We start from the raw sequence: 17198 nt of genomic DNA on the forward strand, positions 1-17198 counted from the left end.
AGATTTGACCACAATCTGACTAACTGACGTCATTTGTATTTCACCAACCTGGGGCTGATGTGCATTCCTAATAAGAGGGACTCATAACTGCCATTACCCACAGAACAAAGATGATGATAGAAAGGGTCTTTGGGGATTCACCCAAAGAAGGGCAACCTGCAAAAAGCAAAACTGGACAACCCACCTGGGGGAGCAGAGGGACCACAATGAAGTAAATGGCACTAAGAGCCTAAATACCAAAAACATTAAAGAAAAAAAAACAACACATTTTATTGTTAGCCCTAGACAAGGTATTTATGGTGTTTATCTCCTTTGTGGCTTCACTGAAGATAAATAACGTGTGACTTCTGATAGAAGCTTTTTTCCCACTCTCAGAACATGTACAAGGTGTCAATCCTGTGTGGACCATTAATTATCTCCTGAGGTCTGAGTGGTAAATGAAAGTTTTCCCGCACTCACAACATTCACAGGGTCTCTGTCCTTTCTGGAATCTCTGATGATTAATAAGGGCTTATCGAACAGAAAAGTTTTTTCTATACTCACAGCATTCCTAGGGCCTCTCACAAGCATGGATTCTCTGATGTCTACTCAGGGTTGAGCTCTGAGAGAAGGTTTTCCCGCACTCACAGCATTGAAAGGGTCGCTCTTGGGTGTGGGTTCTCTGATGTCTGATAAGATGTGAGCGCCGAGTGAAGGCTTTCCTGCACTCACAGCATTCATAGGGCCTCTCTCCTGTGTGGATTCTTTGATGTACAATAAGCTGTGAGTGCCAAGGGAAGATTTTCCCACACTGGCAGCATTCATAGGGGCTAGTGCCTGTGTGGGTTCTCTGATGTCTGATAAGGTCTGAGCGCCGAGTGAAGGTTTTGCCACACTCACAGCATTCATAGGCTGTCTCTCTTGTGTGGATTTTCTGATGTAGAATAAGGTGTGAGCATCGAGGGAAGGTTTTACCATACTCAGGGCATATGCTTTTTCTCTCTCCCATAAGGATTCTCTGCTGGGCTGTGGTTTCCTTGAGGTCCTTGTGATTTTCCTCACAACTGATGGATTTACTCACTTTCTCCCCTAGTGGGGATACGTTTCGTTTAATTCCCTGTGATAATCCCCCACGCAGTTCCACGTGCTCATCATCTTCCAGCTGTGGATTCTGCTCCTTGTTCTCACTCACCATCCCATCACCTGCAAGAACAGAAAGAAACCTCAGAAGAAGAGATGGAAAAGGGGAGAGGAAACCAAAGGAAGTGCTGGAGAGATAGGGGAAAAATCAGGAAATTACTTCCCCCAAACTCGTTCCCAGAGGGAAAAGAGGAGGGGATCAACTGTTGTCTGAGATCCAATTCCAAAGCTCAGGATGAAGGCAGGTTAGGAATTGAACTATTGCCATGGGTCAGCCAGGATGGGTAGGAAGCCATGAGCGATATCTGCTCTGAGGATATGACACCTGCTCGGGGACAATCCCGAACTCAAAGAGCTCTCAAGGTCCTGGTAGGGAATCCCAGCTGTGTTCTTCAGGCCCAGATGGTATTTGAGTTGGTCTAATGATTCCTCACCTGTGCAGGTTTCTGTCAAGATCTCTTTTTCCTCTGAGCCCTGGAGATCTGAGACCCATAGCTCTTCCCCTGGTTCCAGCTGAGACATCACCTCAGGTCTGGAGACTGGAAACCCTGCTGAGATGAAAGAAAATAAGTGAGATCAGGTGAATTCATGGGACCTTAGTCACAAAGAATATGGCCTTTTTTTTTAAACCCCTGCTCATTTTAAAGCACTGAAAATCTCGAGCCAGCTCTCCAGGCGTTCAAAGGCACCAGACACTCTGCTTATAAGGGGATTTACTACTCACCTCTGCTGGTGCACACACAGCCAGACACTCCTCATCAAAGGGGCTCCTGAAACCTAGAGAAAGTAACTCCAAATTACAGAAAGCCAAGGGGAAGTCACCTTGGAACTGCTTCTTACTGACAGAGAGACCCCAAGGGAATGAGAAAGTCATAGGGAAACTGGGACTGGTGAGCATGGGCTTGTGGGGCTCAGCATAGTAACGAATGGGAAGGAGTGGAGAGATCACTGAATGAAGCATGTCAGGGGTGTTAGGGATCAGGAAAGCACATTCTGAGAAGTTAGGGAATATAGCGAGTCAGGTCAAATAGAAAGGAGCATGAAAATCTTATAATGTATGGGCAAGGTTATAGAATGACAGAATCATAGAAATGTGGGGCTAGAAGGGATTCCAAGAGGTCATTTAATCCAGCCCATGCACTGAGGCAGGAACAAAGAAACCTAGACCATCCTTGAGAGGTATTTGTTTAAGCTGTTCTTAAAAGCTTCCAAGATGTGGATTTCACAACTTCCTCTGGAATCTGATTCCAGAGCTTAATTACCCTTGTAGTCACAATTATCTTCCTAATATCTAACCTAAATCACCCTTGCTGCACATTAAGATACCAGCAGCAACGCAGAAGAAAGGGTGGCAAAGGGGCACTAAGTCTACTGTGAAAAGTGATATCGACAAAGTTTCTCCCCCACAACCCTATTATTGAACAGTAACTATTTAAAAGAATAACTTTTGGACTTACAACAATAATTCTATATAAATGTGTTTTAGTCTTTAATTAATTAAGACAATTAATTAATTTAAATTAATTTAAAACAATATGGTAATAAATTTAGCATTTAAAATAGTGTTAAATATAAAAAAATGTGTTTTAAATTTATAAGGGGGGAGGTCGCACTCAGAGGATTGCTGTCTGAAATTTTCCAATACAAAAAATTTGGAAACCACTGCTCTATGGGCATGCAGGGTATGGTTAGTGGTTTACATTTGAGATTATTTGAGCAAGCAGTTCCTGAGATTCATCCCCCAGAACTCCCCCTCTCAGGATCTTTTTACACAACCCTCTTGCTCTTACAACATTTTGCACACACCCAGGCGGAAACCGTGCTTCTAATGGTTCCCAGACTGATCTCATTTACTTGGCATTTATCTTAGCTAGTACAAGGTAACCTCCTGTAGGGCGTGGCTTACAACTGTTTTGGGAACCAAATACATGGACTTTTTGCCTAGTTCCAAGTAACTTACTGTGGAACTCTCTCCCCAGATATGTGAGATAATACTGACCTACATAACTGAACAACACCGTGATTATATCCAGTTACGTAGATTAGTTGCTCAGATTGGGGTGTGCTGTTGTTCACATTTCAGACTGGAGAGTTCAAACCACTCCTGTTTCCTTGGTAGCATATCCCATAACTAGGAGGATTCTCTCCAGTTGACTGAATTGCATTTGAACCTTCCCATTTCTTCACGGAGCAGTGGGGAAAAACAAAAAATAAGGGAAGAAATTACCATTGAGGCAAATGGGAATTTGTCTCAAAGTCCCCAATAAATCTGCCAGAGAAAACGAATATCCAGTTGTGTGACCAAACAGCCTTTAGGAAAGAGAAAAATCTACCAGAGATATAAAACATTTTTCCGTTTCAGATAGATTGAGATTCTAGAGCAGGTTTCATCTGATGACTCAGAATCAGGACCACAGATTTTCCCATTGCATTGTCCTCTGATCCACTGACACCTGCTTCACTCACTGCTGCCTCATTATTATTGAGTTGCATTATTTGCAAAAGTTTTAGCATCATGATAATGGTTTGTCTAGACTAGGAAATGTGGAATACATTAGGACAGGTCAAGGGAAAATATACTGGCTAATGCAGACTAATATACTTGGGCCATGCCAGTATAGCAAACATAGTGATTTTCCATCTGGATAGCTCACTGAAGCTAGCTCACTACAAAAACTAATGGAGACAAGGCCCAGGAGCTAATGGAGACAAGGCCCAGGTAGATTTTACCACAGTGAATCTAACTGACGTTACTTCTGTTTCCCCCACCTAGGGCTGACGTGCATTCCTAGTAACAGGGACTCATATGCCTCTGACTCAGAGCAAAGCAGTTGATAGAAAGGATCTTTGGGGATTCACCCCAAAGAAAGGCAAGCTACAAGAAGCAAAACTGGACCATTCACTTGGGGGAGCTGAGATAACAATGAAGTAAATGGCTCTAACAGCCTCAAGGGCCACATGTGCGAATTAGCAAAAATATTAAAGAACAAAACCTATTTTCTGTCAGCCCTAGCGAAGGTTTTTATGGTGTTCATCTCCCTTTGGCCTTCTCTGATGCTAAATAAGGTGTGACCTCTCATGGAAGCTTTTCCCACACTCAGAGTCTCTCTGGGGAGTCTATGCTGTCTCAATCATCTAATGTCTCCTAAGGTCTGAGTGGTAAATGAAAGTTTTCCCACACTCTGCCCTTTGTGGATTCTCTACTGATTAATAAAGGTTTCTCTATCAGACATGTTTTCTCTATACTCACAGAATTCACTCGGGTTCGCACCTGTGTGGATTCTCCGATGTCTAATGAGGTTTGGGCGTCGAGTAAAGGCTTTCCCGCATTCACAGCATTCATAGGGTCTCTCTCCTGTGTGGATTCTCTCATGCAAAATAAGATTTAAGCGCCGATGGAAGGTTTTCCCACATTCAGAGCATATGTTTTCTCTCTCTCCCTTGAAGAGTCTCTGCTGGGCAGTCGTTTCCTTGAGGTCCATGTGATTTTCCTCACAACTAATGGATTTACCCTCTTTCTCCCCTGAGTGGTTTCCCTGCTGCCTCTCTTCACAACTCTTGGACATGTTCCCTTTAGTTCCATGTGATAATCCCCTGCGCAGTCCCATGTGCTCAGCATCTTCCTTCTGTGGATTCTGCTCCATGTTTCCACTCACAATCCCATCACCTGCTAGGACCAAGAGGAACCTCAGAAGCAGGGACGGAAAGGGGGAGAGAAAGCCAAAGGAAGTGCTGGAGAAATGGGGGGAAAGATCAGGAAATGAATTCCCCCAAATTCTTCCCCAGAGGGGGTGGGGAGGGGAGGGGATCAACTCTTGTCTGAGATCCAAATCCAATGATCAGGATGAAGGTAGGTTAGGAATTGAGTTATTGGCAGATGTCAGCAATAGCTGCTCTGAGGACATGACACCTGCTAGGGGACAATCCAGAACTCAAAGAGCTCTCAAGGTCTTGGTAGGGAATCCCAGCTGTGTCCTCTAGGCACAGACAGTATTTGAGTTGGTCTAATGATTCCTCACCTGGGCAGGTTCCTCTCGGGATCTCTCTTTTCTCTGAGCCTTGGAGATCTGAGACCCACAGCTCTCCCCCTCCTTCCAGCATCACCTCAGGTCTGGAGACTGGAGATGAAAGAAAACAAGTGAGATCAGGTGAATTCATGGCCTTTTAAAAGCCCCTGCTCATTTTAAAGCACTGAAAATCTCGAGCCAGCTCTCCAGGTGTACAAAGATATCAGACACTCTGCTTATAAGGGGATTTACTACCCACCACTCTGCTGGCGCACACACAGCCAGACACTCCTCATCAATGGGGCTCCTAAAACCCAGAGAAGTAACTCAGAAGTATCACAGAAAGCCAAAGGGAAGTCACCTTGGAACTGCTTCTTACCAACAGAGACCGCCCCAAGGGAATGAGATGGTCATAGGGGAACTGGGACTGGTGAGCATGGGGTTGCGGGGCTTGGCATAGTAATAAATAGGGAGGAGTGGGGAGATCACTGAGTTCAGCAGGGCTCAGGATAGTAAAGAACAGGAAGGAGTGAGAAGATCACTGAGTGCAGCAGGGCTCAGCATAGTGAGGAATGGGAAGGAGTGGGGAGATCACTGAGTGCAGCATGTGTGGGAGGGGGAAGGATAGCTCAGTGGTTTGAGCACTGGCCTGCTAAACCCAGAATTGTGAGTTCAGTCCTTGAGGTGGGCCATTTAGGGATCTGGGGCAAAAATTGGGGATTGGTCCTGCTTTGATCAGGGTGGTGGACTAGATGACCTCCTGAGGTCCCTTCCTAACCTGATATTCTATGTCAGGGGTGTTAGGGATCAGGAAAACACATTTTGAGAAGTTAGGGAATATAGCGAGTCAGGTGTAATGGAAAGGAGCATGATAATCCCCCAGTGCATGGGGAAGGTTATAGAATGATAGAATCTCAGAAATGTGGGGCTGGAAGGGACTCCAAAAGGTCATTTAATCCAGCCCATTCACTGAGGCAGGAACAAAGAAACCTAGACCATCCCTGGGAGGTATTTGTCTAAGCAGTTCTTAAAAGTTTCCAATGGTGGGGATTCCAGAACCTGGAATCCTATTCAAGAGCTTTACTACCTTTGTAGTCCCCCTCCCCTCCCCAATATGTAACCTAAATCACCCTTACTGCACATTAAGATATAGTACGGTCTTTCAACCAGTTTTATACCCACTTCATAATAATTTTATCTAGACCAGATTTCCCTAGTTTCCCTATGAGAATGGCACGTGGGACTGTGTCAAAGGACATACTAAAATTAAGATCTAGCAAATCTGCTGCTTCCCTGTAATACCCTAGGCCAGTAACACTGTCAAAGAAGGAAAATAGGTTGGTTTGATATGATTTGTTCTTGAGAAATCCATGCTAACTATTGCCCATAATGCTATTATCCTCCAGGTGCTTACAAACTGATTGCTTCATAATATGGTCCAATATTTTTACAGCAGAATTAGGCTGAGTGATCTGTAATTCCTCTGGTCCACTTTGTTCCCCTTCTAAAAGACAGGTCCTGTATTTGTCCTTAACCAGTCCTCCAAGAGTTCTCAAAGATAATTGCTAATGGTGCTGAGACTGCCTCAGTTAGTTCCTGAAGTACTTAGGATGAGGTTGGGGAATTACATATTATAAGTCAGTAGCAACAGACTAATTCCTCTGGAAAAGAGAATATGAAAAGTAAGATTAACACCATGTGATCTCAGGAGCAACTGCCTCAACTATCCAAAGAGCCTGCAGGGAAGAGAGACTGTGGCTGCTGCAGGTAGTGAGGGGGGAGCGAGACCCTCAATTCCCACAGAAGTTTCATTACCAAGCTAGTACATCACCAGGTAAAGAGTCACCTTATGTCTGGCAGGAATGTAAGGAATCAGGAACAGTGGCTAGGGTGACAATTTGTAGGGAAGACGGGGGAGGTGTGTGTCATGGTGGTAGGGACTGAACATTGGAGAGAGAAGAATGAGAAACATAATATTTGAAAATTTGTAAAATAAAGTAAAAGTGGATTCTAATTAGAATGGAGAGCAGGCTCTACATGAACGGGGACTGGGCAGGGATTCTTTCAACAGGTTGGGATCCCCTGCAGCTCTAGATCCCCAAAACCACCCCTCCCTTTCCCCTACTAACCCCACCTTCCCCACTTACCAGGTGTCCCTTAGGCCACTCAGATGTTAAGCTGATACATTGCTCTGGTGTGTGTGGGGGTGAAAACTCCATACCCCTGAGTAACATAATTAAGCCGACCTAACCCCAGTGTAGACCGCACTACAGAAACGGAAGAATTCTTCTATCAACCTAGCTAGCACTTCCTGGGGAGGTGAATTAACTATGGCAATTAACTACGGCAATTAACTACGAGAATCCCTCCCCCTCGCTATCGTTAATGTCAACACTGAAGTGCTAATGTGGTGCAGCTGCAGTCCTGCGGCTGTGCTGCTATAGCGTTTGAAGAGTAGACAAGTCCTTAGTCCTATTTCTCCAAACCCCCCTACGTTGGAGTTGCTCTGTAATAATGATGAGTACTGGCAGGTGTCCTGGATACTGGGATATTTACTGTATGAATATTTTGTAGAGCTGTCAATTAATCGCAGTTAACTCACGCGATGAACTCAAAAAAATTAATCACGATTAATCGCACTGTTGAACAACAGAATACCAACTGAAATTTATTAAATATTTTTGGATGTTTTTCTACATTTTCAAATATATTGATTTCAATAACAACATAGAATACATAGTGTACAGTGCTCACTTTATATTATTTTTTATTACAAATATTTGCACTGCAAAATGATAAACAAAAGAAATAGTATTTTTTAGTTCACCTCATATAAGTACTGTAGTGCAATCTCTTTATCATGAAAGTGCAACTTACAAATGTAGGTTTTTTTCATCACATAACTGCACTCAAAAACAAATCAACATAAAACTTTAGAGCCTACAAGTCCACTCAGTCCTACTTCTTGTTCAGCCAATCACTAAGACAAATAAGTTTGTTTACATTTACAGGAGATAATACTGCCCACTTCTTAATTACAATGTCACCTCAAGGTGAGAACAGGCATTCACATGGCACTGTTGTAGCTGGCGTCGCAAGATATTTACATGCCAGATACACTAAAGATTCATATGTATCTTCATGCTTCGGCCATCGTTCCAGATGACATGCTTCCATGCTGATGACGCTCATTAAAAAATGTACGCATTAATTAAATTTGTGCCTGAACTCCTTGGGGGAGAATTGTATGTCTCCTGCTCTGTTTTACCCATGTTCTGCCATATATTTCATGTTATAGCAGTCTTGGATGACGACCCAGCACGTGTTGTTCATTTTAAGAACAATTCCACTGCAAATTTGACAAAAGATACAATTGTGAAATTACTAAAGATAGCTACAGCACTTCCCACAAGATTTAAGAATCTGAAGTGCCTTCCCAAATCTGAGAGGGACGAGGTGTGGAGCATGCTTTCAGAAGTCTTAAAAGAGCAACACTCTGATGCAAAAACTACAGAACCCAAACCACCAAAAAGGGAAATTCAACCTTCTGCTGGTGGCATCTTTCTCGGATGATGAAAATGAACATGCGTCGGTCCGCACAGCTTTGGATCGTTATCAAGCAGAACCCATCATCAAGTGGAATGCCCTTAGGGTCAGTCCTGGGGCCGGTTTTGTTCAATATCTTCATTAATGATCTGGAGGATGGCGTGGATTGCACCCTCAGCAAGTTTGCAGATGACACTAAACTGGGAAAAGTGGTAGATACGCTGGAGGGTAGGGATAGGATACAGAGGGACCTAGACAAATGAGAGAACTGGGCCAAAAGAAATCTGATGAGGTTCAACAAGGACAAGTGAAGAGTCCTGCACTCAGGACGGAAGAATCCCATGTACTGCTACACATTAGGGACCGAATGGCTAGGCAGCAGTTCTGCAGAAAAGGACCTAGGGGTTAGAGTGGACGAGAAGCTGGATATGAGTCAATAGTGTGCCGTTGTTGCCAAGAAGGCTAACGGCATTTTGGGCTGTATAAGTAGGGGCATTGCCAGAAGATTGAGGGACATGATTGTTCCCCTCTATTCGAAATTGGTGAGGCCTCATCTGGAGTACTGTGTCCAGTTTTGGACCCCACACTACAAGAAGGATGTGGAAAAATTGGAAAGTGTCCAGCGGAGGGCAACAAAAATGATTAGAGGACTGGAACACATGACTTATGAGGAGAGGCTGAGGGAACTGGGATTGTTTAATCTGCAGAAGAGAAGAATGAAGGGGGATTTGATAGCTGCTTTCAACTACCTGAAAGGGGGTTCCAAAGAGGATGGATCTAGATTGTTCCAGTGGTACCAGATGACAGAACAAGGAGTAATGGTCTCAAGTTGCAGTGGGGGAGGTTTAAGTTGGATATTAGGAAAAACTTTTTCACTAGGAGGGTGGTGAAGCACTGGAATGTGTTACCTAGGGAGATGGTGGAATCTCCTTCCTTAGAAGTTTTTAAGTTCAGGCTTTACAAAGCCCTGGCTGGGATGATTTAGTTGGGGATTGGTCCTGCTTTGAGCAGGGGGTTGCACTAGATGACCTCCTGAGGTCCCTTCCAACCCTGATATTGTATGATTCTAACATCAGCATGGATGCATGTCCTCTGGAATGGTGGTTGAAGCATCAAGGGATATATGAATCTTTAGCACATCTGGCATGTAAATATCTTGCGACGCTGTCTACAAGAGTGCCATGCAAATGCCTATTCTCACTTTCAAGTGACATTGTAAACACGAAACAGGCAGCATGATCAGCATGATCAAATGTAAACAAAGTTGTTTGTCTGAACAGTTGGCTGAACAAGAAGTAGGACTGATTGGACTTACAGGCTCTAAACTTTTACATTGTTTTATTTTTGAATGCAGGTTTTTTTGGTATATAATTCTACATTCTTAAGTTCAACTTTCATGATAAAGAGATTGCACTACAGTGCTTGTATTAGGTGAACTGAAAAATATTATTTCTTCTGTGTTTTACAGTGCAAATATTTATAATGAAAAATAAATATAAAGTGAGCACTTTACACTTTGTATTCTGTGTTGTAACTGAAATCAATATATTTGAAAAAGTAGAAAAACATCCAAAAATATTTAAATAAATGGTATTCTATTATTTAACAGAGCAATATATCGTGCAATTGATCACGATTTATTTTTTAAATTGCTTGATTGCCCTAATATTTTGGTTTACTTTAAAAGGGGGGTAAGGAAAAGAAGCAGAAAGGGAAGAAGAATGGCTAAACATGAGTCACAACATGGTAAACCCTTAAGGATTATGAAGAGACTATGTCAGAATGATTAGCTTTGAATATTCTATGTCTTAGCTCCAACCTGGCTTAGACAAACAGGACCAGAAGATCAAACTGACTGGAGCAGTTAAAGGGGAGGGGCATGGCTGTTCAGGTGATTGTTTGGTGAGAGAGACCATCAACACGATTCCACAGGGGTGCCTGAAGAACTTAGACTTGCCTTGGTGGCCATTGGGGGATGGAAAGTATTTAGGTAAGACACAGGTGTGAAGACTTTGTTATTTTAAAATCCTTTTACTCTTTTCTTGTTGCTCTGCTGCAAAGTAAAACAGCCTTCTTCAAACTCAAGTGGTGTTTAGTGTCACTGCACACCACTCATCCCAGACTCCCAAAGGTGTCCACACTCAGCCTGACGTGCGGGGTAAGCAGAGCAGATATGCTGGGTATGGAAGCTAATGGCCCAGTCTGGGAGAGGGAGAAAAAATGGTTATTTACTTTCTCGTAACTGTTCTTCGAGATGTGTTGTTCACGTGCATTCCACATTAGGTGTGTGCGCGCCACGTGGATGAGCGTTGGAAAATTTTCCCTTAGCGGCTCTTGTCGGGCTGGCGGGGCCCCCGAGTGGAGCCACTGCACCGTGCATATATACCTCCACCAGCCTGACCCCCTCCAATTCCTTCTTGCCTGCGACTCCGACAGAGGGGTAGGAGGGTGGGTGCTGGAATGGATGTGAACAACACATCTTGAAGAACAGTTACAAGAAGTAAGTAACTGTTTTTTATTCTTCAAGTGCTAGTTCACGTCCAACCCACATTAGGTGAATCACAAGCTTACCTTTGGAGGACGGTAGGAGTCACGGAACAACTGCTTGGAAGACTGCTCTGCCAACCGCCGTGTCCTCTCTGGCCTGCTGATTAATGTGTAGTGGGCCGTGAAGGTGAGCACCGAGGACCAGGTGGCTGCTCTGCAGATCTCCTAGATCGGGACCTGTGCCAGGAAGACTGTGGAAGTCGCTTGCGCCCTGGTTGAGTGGGCCGTGACCGCCGGGGCTGGAACACCTGCGAGCTCATAGCACACCCGGATGCAGCTTGTAATCCAAGACTAAATCCACTGCGCCGACACTGGGAGGCCTTTCATCCTCTTGGCTACAGCCACAAACAGCTGCGTGGATTTGCGAAAGGGCTTGGTGCGCTCCAAATAGAACGCCAGCGCTCGACGCACATCCAGAGTGTGCAAGCCGCAGTAACTCGGGTCCATATGGGGTTTTGGAAAGAACACCAGCAGACAAATGTCCTGGCCCAGACGGAATTGGGACACCACCTTAGGGAGGAACTTGGGGTGCGGCCGGAGCTACACCTTGTCCTTGTGAAATACTGCATATGGTGGCTCAGAGGTGAGGGCCCTCAGTTCGGGCACCCTTCTGGCCGAGGTAATGGCAACCAGAAATGCCACCTTCCAGGAAAGGTGAAGGAGAGAACAGGAAGCAAGGAGCTCGAAAGGGGGTCCCATGAGCTTAGAGAGGACCAGGTTAAGGTTCCATGGAGGAACTGGTGGGAGGGAGTATGGGAACACCCTCTCCAACCCTTTAAGGAACCGTCCGTTGGGTGGGAAAACACTGAGCCCACCGAGAACCCCGGATGGAAGATGGAGATGGCCACCAGGTGCACTCTGAGTGAGGACGGGGCTAGCCCTTGCTGCTTGAGGTGCAGGAGATACTCCAGGATGGCCTGCACCGGGGCCTGGCACAGCTGCACCTATCGGGGTTCACAGCAACACGAGAACCTTTTCCACTTGGCCATATAGGCCGCCCTGGTAAAGGGTTTCCTACTGCCAAGCAGAATCTGCTGCACTGGAAGGGAACACTGGCTCTCCAGGGCGTTTAGCCACAGAGCCCCCATGCCGTCAGGTGCAGTGACTGTAGGTCGGGATGGAGAAGCCCCCCGCCGTCCTGTGTAATGAGGTCCCAGTGTAAGGGCAGGACTACCCGGGCCGTCATTGACAGCTCTAGGAGCGATGTGTACCAGTGCTGGCGGGCCCAGGCTGGGGCGATGAGGATCACCGCCGCCCTGTCCCTGCGCATCTTGAGTAGGACCTTGTGCACCAAGGGGAGCGGGGGGAAAGGCATACATCAAGCCCCCCCTCCACGGGATTGCAAACGCGTCCGCGAGCGAGCCCAAGAACGAGCAGAAATGCGGGCACTGGGTGTTGGCCCTGGTGGCAAACAGGTCTACCTGGGGAAACCCCCACCTGCTGAAGAGCGAAAGCACGACGTCCGCCCTGAGTGTCCACTCGTGCTTGCGGTACCACGTGCTGAGGGAGTCCACCAGCTCATTTCGTACCCCCAGGAGATAGGACGCCTCAAGGTGAATTGCATGGGCTATGCAAAGGTCCCAGAGGAGGAGAGCCTCGAGACAGAGTGGCGAGGAATGAGCCCCGCCCTGTTTGTTTATATAGAACATGGCAGTAGTGTTGTCTGTCAGAACTGTCACGCTGTGACCACTCAGAGTGGCATGAAAGGTCTGGCAGGTGAGACAAACTGCCCTGAGCTGCTTCACATTGATATGGAGCGACCGCTTTGCTCCGGACCACAACCCCTGCATCATGAGGTCCCCCAGGTGAGCCCCCCCCCCCCCCATCTGTGGCCTGTTGCGTCCGTCACCAGAGTCAGGTTCGGTTGTGGGGCGGCAAAGGGGATGCCTTTGGAAACCACAGGCTGGGACTGCCACCACCAAAGCAGGGAATCCAGCACATCCCTGGGGGCTGTCGCTACCAAGTCCAGGGGGTCCCTGCCTGGGCGGTACACCTGAGCGAGCCACGCCTGCAGAGTCCTGAACCTCAGTCTGGCATGCCTGACCAGGTGCGTGCATGCTGCCATGTGGCCCAGCAGCCGCAAGCAGCACCTGGCCGTTGTCGTTGGAAACTGGCGCAGGGAGGCCACCACTTGCTGGATAGCTTGGAATCAGGATACCGGAAGGCTTGCCCTGGCCTGCACTGCGTTCAAGACCACCCCTATGAATTCCACTCTCTGCGTGAGTACAAGCGTGGACTTGGGGACGTTGACCAGGAGTGCCAGCTCGCGGAACAATCTCAGGGCTACCTCCACATGGCCACGCACTTCTGCCTTGGATCGGCCTGCCAGGAGCCAGTCGTCGAGGTACAGGTACACCCGGATTCTCTGTCTCTAAAAGAAGGCCACCACCACTGCCATGCACTTCGTGAACACCCTCGGGGCCGCGGTTAGACCAAACAGCAGAACTGCAAACTGGTAATGTTCTCGGCCCACGGTGAAGCATAGGACCCGCCGATGTGCTGGGTGGTGGCAATATGAAAGTACGTGTCCTTCATGTCGAGGGCGGCGTACCAGTCCCCCAGATCCAGGGAAGGGATGATGGTGCCCAGAGAGACCATGCGGAACAGGGCCTTGACCAGGAATTTGTTGAGCCCGCTCAGGTCTAGGATGGGGCAAAGACTCCCTTTGGCTTTGGGAATGAAGAAGTACGGGGAGTAGAACCCCTTCCCCCTTAGGCTGTGTGGCACCGCCTCTACCGGCCCCACCGCTAGCAACGAGCGGACTTCCTTCTCTAGTGAGAGGGGTCCCTGAAGAGGGACAGGGAAGGGGGCTGGGAGGGGGGGAGGGAGGCGAACTGTAGTGAGTACCCGTTCTACACCGTGTGTAAGATCCAGCAGTCTGACGTAATGGTGGACCACGCACAGGAGAAACGGGTGGTTCGGGAAACAAAGGGACGGATCCAGTGACTGGTCTGGTACACTGTCCTCGAGTGCACCTTCAAAAGCCTGGCTTAGTGCCCGGCTGGGGTTTGTGCTGGTCTTGGTTCTGGCCTGGCACATTATTGTTATCCTTGTTATTGCACCGTCGCCTGTTATCCATGGCTCGCCTACGGTAAGGCTCATGCCTACGGCGAGGCTGGTACTGGCGTTGATGGGGAGGCTGCGGCTTAAAGGGCTTCCTCTGGGTAGCTAGGATGTGCATACCCAATGACTTGAGCGTAGCTTGTGAGTCCTTGAGGTTATGCAGCCTCGTGTCTGTCTGGTCCGAGAAGAGCCCGGACCCTTCCAAGGGGAGGTCCTGGAGTGTATTCTGGACCTTGGGTGGCAGGCCTGACTCCTGGAGCCACACCGAGCGCCTCATGACCACCCCTAACGCAACTGTTCCAGCCGCTGCGTCTGCCGAATCCAGGGAGGCCTGGAGAGAGGTCTTGGCTACTGCCTTGGCCTCGTCCACCAGGGCCGTGAACTCCTGTTATGAGCCTTGGGGAGGTTGTCCTTAAACTTCCCTACTGCCGCCCAGGAGTTGAAATTGTGCCTGTTGAGGATGGCCTGCTGGTTCGCAATCCTCAACTGAAGGCCCCCAGATGAGTACACCTTTCTGCCAAAAAGGTCCAGGCGTTTTGCCTCCTTGGCCTTTGGGGCCGGGGCCTGCTGTCCATGGCGCTCCCTTTCATTTACCGCTGAAACCACTAGGGAGCATGGTGGCAGAACAGGAACTCATAGCCCTTAGATGGGGCAAAGTATTTACACTCCACTCCTTTAGCTGTTGGAGCGCTGGAAGCCGGGGTCTGCCATATAGTCTTATAGTTGGATTGAATGGTCTTAATGAGCGGGAGCGCTATTCTGGTTGGACCTTCGGGGCTCAGAATGTCCACCATGGGGTCCTGCTGCTCAACCGCCTCCTCAGCCTGCAACCCCAAGTTTTGGGCGATCCTGCACAGCAATTCCTGGTGGGTTCTATGGTCTATCGGCGGAGGGCCGGGCACCTCTGTACCCGCCACCGCCCCATCAGGGGAAGATGAAGAGGTTAGCTGCTGCTCGACCTCCTCTGGTTGGTCCTCCTGTTCCCCATTTCCCATGGGAGGGGCCTCCGGCTCAGGATGGGTCAGGAGTCCATAGGACGGCACCAGGCTCGGTGCTGGTCTCTCCGGTCTATGCTGGGGGGATGGTGGAGGCCTGGATACTGTTGCCTCCAGCACCGTCTGGCATCAGTGTGGCAAGTGGGACCACTGCACCGAGTAACTTGCCCTGGACAGGGTCCCTTGGCGCTCCTGATAGGCCGAGGGGGTCCAGAAGGGTCAATGGCCTGGCGGCCCCCACTGGGGTTGCCAGTTCCCCTGAGGGTCCCTGCTGTCCGGGGCCCGGTGTGGGTAACTATACTCCAGGGCCGACAGTTTACGGTACTTAGCCAGTGCCGGGTCTCTTGATGGCTCCAGGGCACTACACGCCAAGGAAGCCTGAGCTGGCGTTGGGCGCTCCGGGCCCTGCAGCTGCAATGCGGCCCATCAACAGCTGCTTTAGGTGAAAGTTTCTCTCTTTCCTTGTCCTTGGCTTAAACACCTTGCAAATCCTACACCGTTCAGTTTGATGTCCGTCCCCCAGGCAACGTAGACACGAGTTGTGGGGGTCACTAACTGGCATAGGTTTGCGGCACGAGGGCAACAAAAATGATTAGGGGGGCTGGGGCACATGACTTACGAGGAGAGGCTGAGGGAACTGGGCTTATTTAATCTGCAGAAAAGGCGTGATGGGGGATTTGGTAGCACCCTTCAGCCACCTGAAGGGGGATTCCAAAGAGGATGGAGCGAGGCTGTTCTCAGTGATGGCAGATGACAGAACAAGAAGCAATGGTCTCAAGTTGCAGCGGGGAAGGTCTAGGTTGAATATTAAGAAACACTATTTCATTAGGAGGATGGTGAAGCACTGGAATGGGTTACCTAGGGAAGTGGTGGAATCTCCATCCTTAGAGGTTTTTAAGGCCCGGCTTGACAAAGCCTTGGCTGGGATGATTTAGTTGGTATTGGTCCTGCTTTGAGCAGGGGATTGGACTAGATGACCTCCTGAGGTCTCTTCCAACCCTAATATTCTATGATTCCATGTTATGCTTTGACTTGTAATCACTTACAATTTATCTTTGTAGTTAATAAATTTGTTTATTCTACCTGAAGCAGTGCATTTGGTTTGAAGCATGTCAGAGATTCCCCTTGGGATAACAAGCCTGGTAAATATCAATTTCTTTGTTAAATTGATGAACTCATATAAGCATGCAGCGTCCAGCAGACATAACTGGACACTGCAAGATGGATGTTCCTAGGGTTGTGTCTGGGACCGGAGATATTAGCTAATGTTATTCGGTTGCACAATCCAAGGAACAGCTTACATGCCAGAGGCTGTGCGTGAACAGCCCAGGAGTGGCGGTTGAGTGGGGGTTCTCACAGCAGAGCAGGGTAAGGGCTGACTCCCAGAGTCAAGAACTTGAGTGACCTAGCAGATCACCGGTCTGCATAACACCAGAGGGCAAGCTGCAAAAAGCAAAACTGGACCACTCACCTGGGGCAGCTGAGACCACAATGAATATTAAAGAACAAAACCTATTTATTATCAGCCCTAGAGAAGATTTTTATGGTGTTGATCTCCCTTTGGCCTTCTCTGATGCTAAATAAGGTGTGACCTCTCATGGAAGCTTTTCCCACACTCAGAGCGTCTATAGGGAGTCCATGCTGTTTGGATCATCTAATCCAGAGGTGGGCAAACTACAGCCCGCGGGACCGTCCTTGCCAGGCCCTTGAGCTCCTGGCTGGGGAGGCTAGCCCCCAGCCCCTCCTCTGCTGTCCCTCCTCCCCCGCAGCCTCAGCTCGCTCTGCGGACAGTGTGGCTGGCTCTGTCCGGGCAGTGGGGCTACAAGCTCCTGCTGCTGCTGAGTGGCATGGTAATGGGGTGGGGGCGGCATGGTTGGATAAAAGGTAGGGAGTCCTGGGGGGCAGTCAGAGGACAGGGATC

General features: G+C 48.2%; 1 protein-coding gene across 18 annotated transcripts in view; it reads right to left on the bottom strand.

Moving 5' to 3' along the window:
* Positions 1 to 245: 245 nt before the first annotated feature.
* LOC140899366 (uncharacterized) overlaps positions 246 to 17198 on the bottom strand; it is a 66951-nt gene continuing 49998 nt past the window's right edge. For 10 of the 18 annotated variants that reach the window (XM_073314785.1, XM_073314789.1, XM_073314787.1 and 7 more), the window contains 4 exons: positions 5139 to 5237; positions 4370 to 4789; positions 1554 to 1670; positions 246 to 1182 (listed from right to left, as the gene is read on the bottom strand). In XM_073314785.1, coding sequence (XP_073170886.1) covers positions 551 to 1182; positions 1554 to 1670; positions 4370 to 4789; positions 5139 to 5237 — 1268 coding nt within the window. In that variant the 3' untranslated portion in view covers positions 246 to 550. Of the gene's footprint in view, positions 1183 to 1553; positions 1671 to 1843; positions 1897 to 4369; positions 4790 to 5138; positions 5238 to 17198 lie in introns of those variants that run through there. The other 8 variants (XM_073314783.1, XM_073314800.1, XM_073314792.1 and 5 more) reach the window with 7 other exon arrangements.

This window comes from Lepidochelys kempii, chromosome 16 (genome assembly GCF_965140265.1).
Source record: "Lepidochelys kempii isolate rLepKem1 chromosome 16, rLepKem1.hap2, whole genome shotgun sequence".
NCBI lineage: Eukaryota > Metazoa > Chordata > Testudines > Cheloniidae > Lepidochelys > Lepidochelys kempii.